At 42.7% G+C, this 16715-nt stretch overlaps 1 protein-coding gene across 1 annotated transcript in view; it reads right to left on the bottom strand.

Annotated features, from left to right (window-relative positions):
- The window catches only part of Csgalnact1 (chondroitin sulfate N-acetylgalactosaminyltransferase 1), a 333334-nt gene that overhangs the window by 88864 nt on the left and 227755 nt on the right, over positions 1-16715 (bottom strand). The window contains exon 4 of the mRNA XM_032919242.1: positions 5233-6160. Within this exon, the coding sequence (XP_032775133.1) occupies positions 5233-5860 (628 nt within the window). The 5' untranslated portion in view covers positions 5861-6160. The remainder of the gene's footprint in view (positions 1-5232; positions 6161-16715) is intronic.

Raw genomic sequence — 16715 nt, 5'->3', positions numbered from 1 at the left:
ATATCAAGAGATCTATGTCTTCGATTTCCCGTAGACCCTGGCTTAGGACTCTGAGGTATACCTCAAGGCCTGTCATACTTTGCTCGTGTATCTTCCACAATCTTCACGCCTACTGCAATAGCCTAAAAATAAGGCAAGGGTCACCCAAGATCAGGATCCCTACTAGTCTCTGTTTCTGCCCCTGGATCCCCAGATACAGAGCAACTCCTTAGAATGTCTTCGCCATTCTGCTTCCTCACCAAGAGGCTGAAAAGGAGCAAGTCATTGACATGAGCACTGAAGGGAGAGCCTCTTTCCTGCCCAATATTATCCCTGGCATATTTGCTTATTGGTGGGTTGCTAAAATCCAGACCTAGAGCTCCAGAAGTTTCTTGGACTTGACAAGGGAAGCTTGAACAAAGTGATCACAGTGTCCCCTTAAAGTCACATGGTGACAAATACTCAATAGGCCTCCAAATCTCGAAAGTTCCCCTACGTCTTGACTGTAATGTACAGGGCAGTAGTAACTGAACGACCTGCTGCGAAGTTTTATAGCCACCTCCAGATTGCCTGGCTTTACAAGGTGTCTCAGCACAGCCTCTTTCATAGTCACTTTTGCAGCTTCAAGAAAAATCCCTGAAGCAGGAAAATGTGTAAAGGACAGAAACTTATTTCTTTATACTGTTGGGCTTCTGTTAGCTCAAGATGACACTGCTACAGGTTCACTGTCTATAGAGCCCCACCTCCTTGTGTGTGTCTCTGTGTGTGTGCATGAATGTGTGTGCATGTGTGTATATGCATGTGTGCATGCATGTGTATGCACATGTGCATGCACATTTATGAATGTGTGTGCATGCAGGCATATGTGTATATGTGTATGCATGTGTGGGTGTGTGCAAGTGCGTGCTGTGTCCTCATATAGTAAAGGTGGAAGAGAAGCTGTTGGAAGCTCCAGAAGTCTCTTTCATAAAGGCCTAAATCATATTCCTGAGGTTTTATCCTTCAGTGCTGAAACCATCAAGACTGTCACATTGTCAACACTCGAATTTTTAGAGGGATACATTCAAGCCACTGCACCATCCAAACCTTTCTAATGGATCAGAGCTCGGTTCCATCGCATCCCCAAGTTGAGTCATTCCGACATTTGAAATCGCTTGCCATGCCACTGCAGTAGCTGCAGGAGGAGGACATCACAGGCTAGTGACTGACAATAGACACTAAAAGCTCACCTAGGGGTCCCACTGTCAGATATTTGCATTGCAGAAGACTTAGAAAGGTAAATTGCTTCGTGGAAGAATGCAAAACTTATATCCACCACCCTCTTAAGGAAACATGAAATCAAAGACAAATGGCAAACCACACACCAGTGTGTGTATCTTCCTCTGAAGGGATATGTAATAAAATGTTGGGAAAAGTGATGAACAGTTAGACATTCTGAGGCAGGGCCTTCATTACTGCCTGGTTTTCACTTCTCTTTTCAAATGATTGCAAAAAAAAATTAATGCTATTAAATAAGAATTCAACATAAAACTCAGTGCCCATGAGACATTCTGAACAGAGAGATAACTGTTGCTCTCCCAGGTTTTACAGACAAATAATAAATCCCATAGATAATAAATTATATAGGCAGAAGTGTGTTATTCTCTTTCTGCAAGCTCTACGGAAATACAGAGTTGTCACAGCCATGTCAGATGCCATCAGTGCTAGTCCTCAATTCCTCCCTTTGTAGAGTAGGTGTCTGTTGGTTACCCAGCCCCGTGGATGGTCAGCACTCTTCCACCTGGGCCTAGGAAGGGCCTTGGCACAGCAGGTTTCCTGTTGATGGAGGAGCAAGCCAATTCTCAAGAAGTTTAAGGATCTCATTGTAAGTCACATAGCACCCATGCTTATATTACCTGCCTCATAGCTTTCTGTTTTATATCACTGTTACCTGGAACCATTGCATCCCATAGGGATTTATTTATTTATTTATTTATTTATTTATTTATTTATGGAACAAGTTGTGGTTTGAATGTAAAAGGCCCCCATATCCCCATATGTCTGCACAACTAGTCCCCAGTGAGTGGTGCTGTCTTTGGAAGGTTATGGGACATTTAGAAAGTAGAATCTGGCTGGAAGAAGTGCATAACATGGGGCGTGTCTTGCACTGTTATTGTCACAGCCTAGTTCTTGTATGCGCTCTGCTTCTTGTTCCTGTAAATGTGACATGAGGAGCAGCCACCTGCCTCCTATCCTGCTTTTCCCATCATGGTGGACTATACTCCCTTAAACTTGCAAACCTTTAAGTTGTTTCTTATGAGGTATGGGCTTAGCAACAGAAGAAGAAACTAATTCATCCACAAGCAGCCTCGTCCTTACCCCGCTAGTCCAGGAGCGGGCAGATTTGCTGACTCCCTTTTGAATCCCCTGAGCACAGAGAACTTCACTCCTGCTTAGCCTAATTTCCCACGGACTTTGGCTAAATGACTCCAACTTTGGACTACCCAAGTCTCAGACATCAGACAAAATCATTTTCACGGCAGTTATGTTTAGAAATGCAAATAAGTTTAAAATATATTACTCCCAGCAAAGTCCTTATCACTGCTCAAGCTCATTATAGAAAACAGATCTCCAATCAACATTTCCCATTTGCTTCTTTCCCTTTGAATAGGTGTGGATGAAAGGAAAGTGAGTCAAGGCTGAGAAGATCGAGAATAATTCAGTCCCACGGCCTCTCTGCAACAAGAACCAGGACTTCACCTCCAGCCCAGTCCTCTTCCAGCTGATTCCTGTAGAGACCAGAATCTACTCAGTTCTGAGATAACACTGTCTTCGTTTTCGTAGATTGGACTTAAATTCTGCTTCCTGCATCTTCTGACTTGTCGACTCTTCCCAAATGCCTCACATCCCGTGACCATAAAAGATGCCCCCCCATATTGCTTTGATATGGATAACAATTTAAAAACCAAATAACCAGAGCTGTTTATAAGCATCAGTTATACACAAATACATTTAAAGTGTTTTGTCTTCATTTATACAGCACATAAGAGTGATTATCGGGGCTTATACCAAATTCAGAAGCTACACATGATTTGGTCTCCCTAAGAATATCAAGCTATGTTTTATATACGGAAGCAACCCTGGGCAGCTTGGGCAAGAACATCTCTAATAGACACTCAGTCAAATCTCAAAGCAAAGAAACCCAGGCTGGTGTCACTGCTGATTAAGAAAGACTGGCGTTACATATTAAGATTTCGGGTAAAGAAAAGCAGATGGAGATTTCAAAAATGAAGGCAGATTGAAAATCAAAAGGGCAAACCTTCCAAGCTGCAGGCATTGATTTGTAATCAAGTTCTTTTCAAATTGCTTTGTATGTGGGCAGCAATCTATAGCATACTCAGGAGAGCGTGGCAGAGCGGCGGTGTCTTTAAAAAGATGTTTAATGATATCCCCTGAGGGTCAGCTAGTAAAATAATATATGTAGAAGCGCCTCATAAACTAAAGCACCATCAAATGTGCTGTTACCTCTTCCTGAACTCTTACTGAATGCTCATCACGTGCTTATACTACACTGGTTAGTGGCCAGAGGTGAGAGAGATATATATGTATATAGTACCTCAAATACATGAATTTAAAAATAGCCCTCAGCAAAAGATTGGTCTTGTAAGTGATTTTTCTACCTAGTTCTAGATATGTGAAAAATGATTCTATATTAAAAATTCATGAATATATGGCTCAGCTATAAAGTAAAAAAAAAATCCACAAGATAGCCAAGTGCCTAAAGGGAATAGAATAGTAAAAAGAGTAGTGTGTGTGTGTGTGTGTGTGTGTGTGTGTGTGTGTGTGTGTGTGTGTGTGTATGTGTGTGTGTGTGTGTGGGTGTGTGTATGTATGTATGTTTGTGTGTGTATGTGTGTGTGTAGCCTAGCCTGTTAGTGAGCATCAGGGATGTGTCTCCACCCCCCAGAACTGGGATCATAAGTGCGTACCACCATTCCTGACTTTGTGTGAGTGCGCTAATAGCACGTGTATGTGCAGGAGATTCTGGGTGATTGTACTCAGGTCCTTATACTTCCAATGTGTTTGCACTTTGAGCTGACACCCCAGCCTGGGAGAATTTGTGGCTGAAGAGAAACTGTCTTTTCTGGGGGTTAGGGGGGTGCAATAGCATGATTTCCTGACAGAAAAAGGTACCAGTTAAAAAAGAACAGCCATAATTCTGGCCATGTTGAAGAAGATTTTGTCCAGAGGTTGAGCAATGGGACTAAATGCCTTCAACAGCTTTTCCCAAATCAGTAGATAGTTTCTGAACCAGCACTAATGTGTCAATTAGCAAGAAAATACCAATGAACCCTCCAAGGAACTAGATAAGGAGATCTGTCACCTAAAGAATCAGAGATTGAATCAGTAGACTTGTGCCAATGATAAAGTGAATGGCTCGTCTCATTCTGTCAGCTCTGACTTCTGCATAAAGTGACACTGTAGTTAAGGACCTGCTCCCAAGGCTCTGATGTCTTCGGTTCGAATCCTGGCTCTGTCACATGTTATGTAGCACCATATTTTCCCATAACTAATGTCCCTTTCCCTTATTCCTGAATGAGGTCCTCCGGAATACATAGTGTCTGTGCAGCACACTTCGAACAGGATCTGGCCCATGTAAAAGCTTTGGCCTATGCATTCTTTCAGGTCTCACAATCCAACCCAATTCCTAGAAGTGTCTAGGATAAATGATGCAGTGAAATTGTTCAATATTCTATTTGGTTTTCAGAGTTTGTTTTTATATGTTGTTTTACTTTTCTCTTTTTGGAGAGTGGGTTGGTGTGTATGATAATTTGCACATGTGAGTTTGCACGTGGAGACCAGAGAATGGCAGTGGGTGTCTTCCTCAATTGTGCACCATCTGATTTTTTTTTTCCATACAAAAAAAATCTGCCTATCTGGATGTGTCAAATCCAAGTTCCAGGTCTTCCTGCCTTCTAGGCAAGCACTTTACCAATCAAAGCATAATGTTCTACCCTCTTCTAACACAGAATAACTAAGCTGTATTTAATGTAGTTTCCAAGAGAAAGTGAGAAGAAGCAGATGTTTCTGAACAGTCAAACATTACAACACACCTTTGGTGTCCCTCATAAAACCTGCCACTAGCCACTTCACAACCAAGTCGGCCAAGACATGTCTGTAGCAGAGACATGCTCAGACTGTGGGATACTTCAGAACTTTTTTTCAATCCCTCAAATCCTGCCCCGCACCCCCAAAATCTCCGAGCATACCAACCTTCTATGAAGTCTGCAGCCGTGTAAGGGCGCTGGTGTGGGCTGCTTTCCACAGGGCTGTTTAGACTCTCCAGGGCTGATTCGATAGCTTCCACTAGCTCATCTCGCTTGTCCTTCCTCACTGGTTTCTCCTCAGGGTGGCGGGTCAGACCAGTCTCCAGCTGGTATACTTTCTGCAGAGTGAAGCTATCAAAAGGCACAGCAGCATACTCGGTGGCCAGCTTGACACCGGCGTGGACCTCAGCCTTGTCCACCTGCCCACGCAGGAAGGCCAGTATATCGGCCTGGGCTTTGGGTTCAGGGTCCCAGCCTGACCGCAGGCTGGTGGCATCGCTGGCCTGGTCTTGCCCACTGCGGAGCTGCTCACTGCGTGCCTGCAGTTCATCCTTGAGCTGCGCGATCTGTCGCTTAAGACTATTCACATAGTTGCGATGCTGTTCCTCACGCTCCTGTAGCACCGCTTGGTAGCCATCTTTGCCTGTGGGGCCATTGGCCCGTGGCAGTCCCAGCTGCTCTTGGTCGCCTTTTGGGGTGCAGGCTAACATGTAGAGAACAGAGATGGCACAACAGAGCAGCACTAGCAGAATCACTACCCGGGAAATCCACCCCACCAGCCCGCGTCGGACCATCCTCACTCAGGTGCGGGCCATGCATCCAGGTCCAGAGTATGCAACATCCCAGGGCACCAGGAGGGCCCCCAACACGGGCTTTTCTGTTTAGAACACAGTGCGGCTGAAGTCCCCTGAACTGATTCCATCCATTTCCTTCTAGAACATAGCCTGTCTTTGGAAGTCAGCCATTACATGAGAAGGCTCTCCTGCTTCCAAGAGAAGATCCTCTAGGCAGAAACAATCAGTTAAGTGGAATCTCCAAGTTCTTTCTTTTGTTTCCATCATAGTCTTCCTGATGTGCTGAAGATGAGGGGGATCCTGGAAAGACACAAAGGACAGGGAGGCTTAGTGTTTCCGTTGAGACTTGAACTTTTCCATTCAGGACCCCTTCTCATCTGAAAACTTTTCACTTGATCTGGCATATATAGGTATATAAAATAAGCACACAAATCAAATATTTACTCAGTAGAAATCATACATTTATTTTAAAGCAATTCATTTATATACATTTAATTTTAACATTTATTAAAGATTAAGCAACTGTGCATATTCATGACATGGAGGTGGGGTTTTTTTTGACATAACTCTTGGCTGAATATTTGATACTGCAGGATGGATAGCTCACCTACATCGTTTTGCAGAACTGATTAGTATTTTGATCCTATAATCCGATGCTAAGAAAAGCACTTTGCATACTTATATAAGGAAAAAACGGCAGAAGCATGTTCAAAGCTTTCTTTTCAGAAATAGTTGAAAATGCTGTCCTAATCCTCAGTCAAGATCTGTTTAGCCGTCACTTATGAAATCCAAATGGAAAACTCATATCCAAGTTATTTAAACCAAATATTTCAACACAATCAAATCCAAAGGTATACTAATTTGAAACTTACGTTCTGAGGATTAACAGTAGAAAGATGCTAAAAGTCTTTGTTAACTACAATCAAAACATTATACATCTACTGGAGGGCAAATTTGGCACGTACTGCACAATAAAAACACTGCCGTTCATAGCACGCCTCTGGACTGAGGTGTGTCAGGCATTTTGTGCTGTAATGGCTCCCACAGTGATAAGTCCATGTTTTATCTGTAGCGACATCTCCAGATGCAGCTTGGGTGAGCGCTACTAGAAATGCATGGATTCGTGTGCACTTGATTTTGAATTTTTTTGGTCATTGCATGTTCAGAAACCTTATTCTTGCTGAATTTCTCATGAACTCCATGCTCAGTTACATGAAGCTGCAACGAGGCACTTAAGACACTGAGGGCTCATTCATTAAGGCAGTCAGTAGACTACTGACCCATCCCCCAAGGTTTATGGAAAGTGTTTATGGCAGATAAATAAGTATGAGTGTTTCTGTTAATTAGAACACAAGTGTACATCAAAAGAAATGTGAAAAGATGGGTGGAAACCACTGCCAAATGCAAACAGTACTTCTGTTGAGAATTGAGGCTGATTTTTGACATGTCTTTATGTTTCTGTATGTTGAACTCTTCCTAATGACCCACATTTTAATGCTCAAAAGCAAAGCACTTCAACTACCGGCAGTACACTTCTCTACCAGTGCCTGTCTAGCAGGGAGAGCTCTGCAGTCAGGTGTGTATGCTCTCCTCTGAGGCAGACCCAATGGCCATCAGAACAGACTTCAAGCTTTCCGATGAACAAGTAGGGAGTTACCCAGAAGGCCAAATATGCCAGCACAAAATGTCAACAGTGATGCAGTCAGAGGGATCTGAGATAACTGTCTCACCACAGTCTCCAACTAGTTCTGCTAATGGCAATGTGGGCTTTACCACAGAAAGGCATGGGTTAGAAGAAGAACAGAGATAAGATGTTTCTTGTCAGAACTCAAATTCTAGACATGCTTCTTCCCATCTATGTGAAGACTTCTGCATCTTGCTTGGTCATCAGTTCTGAGAATGACTGCACCCCAACACTAAATCTTTGTAATAAGGATGCACTATTTCCACGTCCCCTAGGTCACACCTTCCTCTCTCCTCTATGACAGACAACATCTCTTGACATGTTTGTTTTGAGGTGCTCTCCCTTTTTAAATCATCTTGATTATCATGGCCATAAATTAATAAATGAGCCAATAAAAGCAGATCAAATGAATATTTTTGTTTAAAGATATTTTTATACAACTATCTTGTATGTATTCTTACATACCAGGTACCTTAAAATCAAGGAAGTCCTACATTTTGCTAATTTACAAAAAACAACATTTTAAATAACCCCTATAAATTATGGAATTATTTTTATAGTGTTCTCGTCTTATCTCAGCCATCCAGGTTTTGGGCCGATAACCATTTCTTTTCCTAGTGCTCTGTCCCAGTCTTGATGAGAAAAGGCATCTAAACAAATTGCACTTCCAGAGCCCCTGGTGGAAAGACATCTCACAGTCATTCTCTACACTCAGGATATGATGATCCAGGCTCACTGTCCTGTTCTGGATATATCGTGCACCTGCTTCATTCTGCGTTCACACATGGGCAAGCTTTTCCCACTGCCCATGAGACAAGCTTCTTACTAATATCCCACACCATCAAAATTGTTTATTTATCCATTTTCTGTAAAAGTTTACTATACAACATTTCCACTCCAATATATTCTCTGGCATTTCTCTGGCCCTAATGTTTCTCAACTATAATTAGAACATAGTTATTAGTACAAAGTTTAAAGTACATGCTTGCCCTTGGAAGCCTTTTATGTCTGATGAAAATCTCAGGATCTGTATAATTATTATAATTCTGTGATTAAAACCATCTTGGTTTTGATGTTCAGGCACCTTGCTGTTTTTAATGAAATCTCTCAGATGAGCTCATTATATCTAAGTATTAAATTATCAGTGAAGACATGTTATCACATTATTCTGCCATTTTAAAGACTTTTATTTTAAATACCTTGTCATTACTGACAAAATAAGAAAATCAAAAAAAAAAACAAAGAAATGGAACATTCAACACAATTTATTGTGGTGTGAAACTTAAAAGACGCAATCACGCTAACAAATTTTAATGGGATAAATGTTGCATTTGCATAATGGATCGAAGTCAAGTTAGTTTAACTGAAGCAATGTATTAAGACTAGGGTTAATAAAATTAAAATGAGGATGGTGTTGGTGCACACCCTTAATCCCAGCACTAGGAGGAGGGTGGGGAATCTCTGAGTTCAAGGCCAGCTTGTGGAACTATACAATGGGTTCCAGGACAGTCGCGACTACACAGAGAGATCCTATATCACAAAAACAAAGACAAGCAAGCAAGCGAACAAACAACAAGAAGACTAGTAGAAAATTAAAACTATACACTCTCTGTTCTATCCGTAAGTCCTTTGTTACAGGGACTGGGTGGTAGTGGTAAGAGTACTCAGTGAGTAGACAGGCCCGCCACCAAGTCTGGAAACCTGATTTGGATTCCTTGGACCTACATGGCAGAATGAAAATCCAACTTTCATATCTATGTGTATATAGTTACACAGGCACACAACAAATAAATTATTTTTTAAAAGTCTAGATAGTCTGACTTTGGAAATTCATTTAGTTAGGGAGCCAGGAGAACCAAGATATTTTGCAAAAAATAAATAGATAAACAAATAAATACGCTTTTTAAATTTTATTTTTTAATTAGCACACAGGAACAAGTTTCATTACAGTATTTTCTGCATACTTATTTTTGGTTGATTTCCCCCAATCATTCATCTCCCCACTTGCTGCTCCTCTCCCCACTTTGGCCCCAGTACTCCCCTTTCCAGCAACAGAGCACGCGTTGTCTATTACTCCCCCTGTTCATCGCTCCACTACAATGTTTTAAATGGCCACACTACCAAAAGTAAGATACAGATTCAACATCCACCAAAATTCAAATGACATTCCTCATAGAATACGTGGGTGTATGAGTGGGGAGCCTCAACTTCTTACGAGAACAAGGAGATCACAGCGGACCAAGGAATCCAATAACAAAAGAATGTTGCCAGAGCCTCACAACATGGGACTTCGAACCATAGTACAGATGCCAACATGGACAGCGATGCAGACCATGGAATGTAACTGGACTCATGAACAACAGAGTGGTGACAAAATTGTTACCAACATCAACTTGAAACACCCATCTTATTTAATAAATTATGTTTAACTATGCTGGCAAAGCCAGATATCTGCATGCAAAACAAACAAACAAACACACAAAAAACAAAAAAAATTATATCAGTATCTCTCAGCCTGTATAAAAATCAATTTAAAAAAAAAATCAATTCAAAGAGGAACAAAAACATTAACTTAACACCTGAAATGCTGAAATCACTGGAAATAAACAGAAAAAAACCCACTTCAAAACACAGATATACGCAAAAGCTTTGTGTAGAATCCCAGAACCACAAAAATCAAATAGCCCTAAACTAACAACTGCTATTATATGGAATTAGAAACTTCACAGCCAAAGAAACTCTCGGTGGAATGAACAGGCTACAGAAAGAGCATTTAGAAAGAAAACAATATGAGGCCAAAATTTGCGGCCAAAGAGTCAGCATTTTTTCTTCCTTTGTAAAATGTTGGGAACAGACAATACATCAGAAACAAAATTCTGCATCCGTTAGCAGACAAAATATTTCCTAATGTTTCTAGCAATCTGGTTTGTAACCAAACGAGGTAACTGTTGATAGTGTGAAGGCTAATATTCTGTAGAAGAACGAAGGCTGCTCCTTCCCACTCTTCTGTGGAAAACCCAGGCATTTTACTCAGCCCACAGAATGTCATTCTTACAGTGGCTGTCACCCTGACAAGCATCGCCCCTTTCAGAGAAGACACTTCCGTGGGCCAGTGAGGCCATGAGGGTTCAACACAGTCTCTTGTCTTGGTAGAGGAGTTTGAGAAGTGGGTTTAAAGTGTATAAGCTGTTTACTGCCTTACAGATGGAAATACCATGTAATTACCAAGCACTGCTACACATTGGAGATGACAGTAAAAGTATAGCCTTAAGAGATCTCAGCCACACTGTGCTATTGTTTAAAAAACTTAGATAGGGAACTCGGGTTTTTAGTTCAGCTAAGTCTCTGGGGAAATCTAAGGGACAGGGAGGGAATGTGGAGGAAGGAGGCAACCTTGTCATTAACTGATTTGGGATGCTTAGGTGAAGAGTGGGTACTTGGGTTTCATTATTGTCAGAAATCCTTGTGTTCATCAAGCTTCTTGCCACTTATATTTTTGTATATTTTTCCTCACTGTTGACTTTACCCAATGCTTTCTCATCTCTGGCTACCCCCAAGGGTGATTCTGAGCTATTCCACATCTCAGCCGCTGTATTTACCAATTGGATGGAAGGACATATGCAGCACAATGGCCTCATTTCCATTCCTGTGGGCTCTGGGAATGTCAACATTTGGGGGAGAGGCTTCTCCACACTCTCCGGTGAAGTGTCCAAGCCCGTTGAATAGGACCAGGACTCACTCAGAGTATTCTCAGTGAAGGTGTGGTTCTACCCCTGTCACATTAAAACAATCTTAGGAGCTTTATAACTGCACGTCAGCGCTAGGGGTGCTTAAGGAATCAGCAGCTCTTCCTAAGTTTTAAAGGCAGTCAATCTGACGGACTCTGGCCTACGCCAACTAAACTAGCAATTGGTGGAGTTTCTCCAGACTTGAGGTAGAAGGCAGACAACAACTGTGACAAACCATTCAGACCGGGGATCATCTGAGGCTTCCCCAGACTTCAGTGAACACAACAGACCAGCTTCAGTCCCTTCCAGCTAGGATTCTGCCTCTATATATGAACAAACAGACAACCCAAGTTAGCATATAAGAAGCTTAAAACAAAACAACTGGGAGGCTGGGCATATGACTCATTTGGAAAAGTGCTTACTGTACAGGCATGAGGACTTGAGTTTTGATTCCAAGCCCTTAAGCCTACCAAAAAACCTTGGTAGAAGGACTGAGGAGGCACAAACAGGCAGATCTCTGGGGTTGGCTGGCCAGCCAGCCTATCTAATTTGTAGGTCTCTGGTCCCAATGAAGGACCTTGTATCAAAACCAAGGTGGATGGCAGGCTTCTGACATTCAAGGTTGCTGACTCTCTGACTTCTAAACGGATACACACACACACACACACACACACACACACACACACACACACAGAGGAGAGACAGAGGAAGAAAGAGCCATTTTATAAGCATTTTATAGGAACTTGTATTTGGGCTCCAAATAGACAAATGCTATTAAGATAAAAGGTCCTGTTTCCATTTACTATTATAGTGGGGCGAGTACAAGACCTAAGAAAATAAATAAAAATTAATAAAACAGAGGAGAGGGGAACAGTTCTAAGAATGATCAATATCTGTTAAGATATGCCATTATACATGGGAACTATTATCATTCATTCCTCGGAGATGAAACCAACTAGAGCCTACAAGTTGTCCCAGATGTGCAGTGAACATTAGACTTTCTGTATTAGGGACAAGAGTTGCTATTAGGAATGGAGTTGATGTTTCCTTTCCAGTAGATATTTTTTTCCTGAGAGCTGTGTACCATAACAGAGCACCTGCAAACATCTATCTATGTCCACGAGAAGCTCATAAATCATGAAGGACTCTAGGACAAGCCCTGTGGATAAAATGCTGTCAGTTTCTGTAGCATGTGGAAAAGATGGGGGTTTCATGAAAAGACCAGGTCAGGCAGCATACTGGTACACAATGACAGGCCTTGTGAGTGATAAAGGGAACTATTCAGGGAGATGCAATAAATTCAACAAGACCTCTCCACTCTGTGTGCAGGCAAGCCAGGAGACGGAGGAAAGAAACTGGCAGTGTCTGCTGGGTCAGGAAGTGGTAAGCCAAAGCCCCAACACCACTATGCCAGTCAGCTCCACTCTGGAGCATACAGCAAGGTCTTTGATTACAAGGAAGCAAAAGGGCGCCAGGCAAGAACCAACTGTACCAATAGAACATATACCAAAGTCACATCCCAGGGATTAAAACAGCATCCTGGGCCAGCAAGGAAAGGATAGTATATAAGGATTCTTATTTTTATTCGGAGGTGTCAAATACTCTCCAGATAGGTATAAAGCTAACATTGTCAACTGTGCTTAGACATTTAGAATCTCCTCCACCTCAAAGCCTCTGGTAAATTCCTGTATGTGCGGTTGTGTCAGCCATCTTCTAAGATGGCCTTTCGAGAATGCTGTATCCTGGTATTCCTATTACCATCTGTTTGTCCCGTGTGTACTGGGGGCTTGATGTGAGTCACCAGTAACATGGAGCAGAAAAGGTGGTGTGGCATTTGTTATATTATGTCTTAAAAGACTGCAGCATCCACCTTGATCTATCTATTCTCTCTCTCTCTCTCTCTCTCTCTCTCTCTCTCTCTCTCTCTCTCCCTCCCTCCCTCCCTCCCTTTCTGTTTTATACTCCCCCTATCCATTCTTCCTTATTCTCTTCAGGAGACCCTTTGGGACAAATCATAGAGTGATAAATCTCCAGGCAATATTCAGTGGAGAAACTAAGATAAGACAGGTCAGCCTTTGAGAATAGATATGGATTCTGAAGCCATAGTAAAGCTTTCACATGACAGGGGTATGACAACTTCGGGGCAACCTCATGAGAGACTCAAGGAGCTAACCACCAAGCTAAACAGCTACTCCCAAGCTGTGTCCCAAGGAGATGTGATAAATACCTAGGTCTTAGACATATAGGTTATGCACAAAGGAATAGTTAATACTTAGAGTTATAGGCTTGAAAATTCACACAAAATGCCACCTCTCAAATAGAACATTTTTCATATTGTAGTGTACTTTAACATGCTTTATTTCCTATGATATAGGAACCTTATGTGGTCAGAAAGATGGCTATTACAACCACACCTCCATTTGGAAAACAGAGGGCCGAAGAAATTGCGAGACTGGCCTCACAACCTAAAGCTAAACACCTGGCACCCAAACCCTTCTGTGACGGGAATCTCAATGTGCCTTTTGCCATAGCACCTGCCTGCAAAGCCCGAAGTTCACTCCCACGCAATCTGTGCTCATTGCAAACCGCTTATCTTTTATTTTTAACTTCAAGGGCTTTGGAGAAATAGTAAACTCAAAGAATTTAATAGCGGTCTGCAGGAACCCTGTTCAAAAGCCTGGTGTCAGCAGTGGAATATTGCTTAGAGGGAGGTGACGATCATAAGATGCGGGTCACGTGACACAAGGCTGCCGAAGCACTCAGAAGTGCCACTGTACCTGGTATAAAGTGGCACTACACCCCGCCATGGTGCTCAGGTGAGACATACAGACACCATCCCTGAGCCCGTCTGCTCTACTGTCTTGTCCCTCTGATGTATCGCTGACACCTGGTTCCACTTTATCATATATGGAAAAAGAGTTCCCACAGCGGGGTTTTCTCTACTCATAGCCACACTGCCCATCTCCTGCTGGACACTGCACCAGCCACTCAGCCTAAGAGCAGGGGGGGAGAACACGAGACACGGGAGAAGAGGCCAGTATGGCTCAACAAAGGGGAAGAAAGGTTTCTACAGAAGAAAACAGTGAGAGATTCAACTGAAATCAGACAAAACCAAACTCTTATTAGCACTGAAAGTCCCTAGACTTTCCATTTCCTGTTCTCAGTATATGCACAGATGCACATAAAAATGCATGTTTGCATCTCCTTTCTCTTGAAATGAGAGTACCGAACAACCCTAGCAAGTGTTACATAGTGTCTATAATAATCTGCATAGTATGCATAGTTAATTAGGTCAAAGCCAAGGATGTTTCACAGTGGCTAAAGTAATTTAAATAAACATGGTGCCTTATAATCTCTCTAGTCGCCTCCAGCTGAAAGCCCCAGTGAAGTCTTGTCAATTACCACACTTCCTTCTGGGTTACAGGTTTCTATGTTCCGTGGAGCCGTTAGTCCACATATAGATGTGTGCGGGGTGCATTAGCCTCAGGTGTGCCCCGGGAAGAGACTGCAGACGTTGATGTGGAGAGGGATGTATACCAGGTACCGCTGGATAAATGAAGTAATGCCCTTGCCAAATCTCACTGGGACCTGGGCTTTTCAGAGGAATTCGACATTCAATCACTGAGACGGGGCTGTGATAGCATCTCACACTTTTTTTTTTTTTTCCAGAGCTGAGGACCGAACCCAGGGCCTTGCGCTTGCTAGGCAAGCGCTCTACCACTGAGCTAAATTCCCAACCCCCGCATCTCACACTTTCTTTGACTCTCTCTAGTTAGGATACCAGGCCACTTAACTCAGAGCAGTGGTTCAAACTTCATACAGAGAAGGGTCTATGTAGACCGTTACCTGTTCCTTAGCCTCCAGTAGAAATCAGATACCCCTAAACTTTTAAAAATAAATAGTACATCCCAGATATCCTATGTGTGTACATGCACATACATGTGTGCATATGTATGCATGCATGTGTACATGTGTGGGGGAACCAGAGGTTGACATCTTCCTCTCCTTCCTTATACAGTGCTTTTGAGTCAGGGTTTGTCACTGAACCTAGCATTCACAAACTGGGTAGATGGGTTAGCCAGCCAGCTCCAAAGCTCTCCAAATTGCCACCCCTGCAGAACTGAGGCTGTAAGCACTTGGACCCCTGCCTGACTCTTCTATGAGGATATCGGGGATCCACACTTAAGTTTTCACGCCCGCCTGTAGGCACTTTACTGACTGAGCCACCTCCCTAGCTCAGTAAGTAACTTGTGATCAAGTTATTTATATGCAAATATACTCACTCATGAGTTACAATTAAATTTTATAATATTGCATTGTGTATTTGCAAAAGAGTATGTATAAAATAACGAAGTATGGGATATTTTCTTACAACTGGATCAAGCAAACCCAGGAGTGCTCTTTGAGGTCCCCAGTCACCGACCCTTGGACTGCATTACAAATCTTTATAGGATGGAGTCCTGCAAGGATTGAGTCTGGAGCCCCTGCATGCCCTGCTTTACTCCCTCCCTTGACGGGGACCTTGGATTCAAAGGATGTTCCTGCCTCTGGAATCCACTGTCTACTTCCAGAAGTCTCAGCAACTGTGGCCAGGCCACATGCCCAAACCATTCCCAGGGGCTCACTTCTCTCCTGAGAGCATGTAGACTCATCTTTAAGATGGTTCTCAAGGGCCTGCCCTGTGACGTTTCCCTATGCCCAGTCCCTGACAGCCAGTTCTCAGCACATATACCCCAACAGGACCAGCTTGCTGCTTAGTTCTCAGTCAAGGACTCCCAAGCTAGGCAGTGCTCTCCCCCACTTCCTCTGCAAGTCTATTTCTTTAAATAATTACTCTATTCTATTTTTCCATATAAAGATGCAGGACAAGGGAAGTGCGGAAAAATAAATTGAGGTCAACTCATCAGAAAACAAAGTTACCGAGATTGATCATAGTGACAGCACACTGCAAAGACGAAACATTTCCTGGCCCCTTTAGCTCTTGCCCCCTTTTTGCTTTTGCTTTCTTGTTTACTGTGGTTCTCTGTAGACAAAACTTGATAGAGGGGGTCCTCTCTATGCAAGTATCTTCCATTCCCAATTGTTACCACCCTCACTCTAGCTTCAGGGAGCTTTGAGGCAGTCAGTCAGGACAAGCAGCAGATGTGATGTCAACAGGGAGCAAAGAGAATAATAGGACCCTGCTCAAGGGACCTGGAGGAACGGAGCTTTTCCCAGAAGATGTCTCAGTCAGGGATGCAAGCTGACTCAGCTGTGAGTCTTTACATAGGGATCTGCCTAATTTGCTTCTTCCTCTGTGCTTTGCGGAGCCACCCTGGCACTGCAAAACAAGAAGCCTTAAAGCAAACCTTCCTACACTCTCCTATTTCTCATAATTACAATCACTTAGTGAGCACTTACTTTGGGCCAGACATCCGACTAAGCACTTGACAAGCATTATCTC

Source organism: Rattus rattus, chromosome 13, assembly GCF_011064425.1.
Source record: "Rattus rattus isolate New Zealand chromosome 13, Rrattus_CSIRO_v1, whole genome shotgun sequence".
Lineage (NCBI taxonomy): Eukaryota > Metazoa > Chordata > Mammalia > Rodentia > Muridae > Rattus > Rattus rattus.
This window is presented reverse-complemented; position numbering and strand designations above follow the sequence as displayed.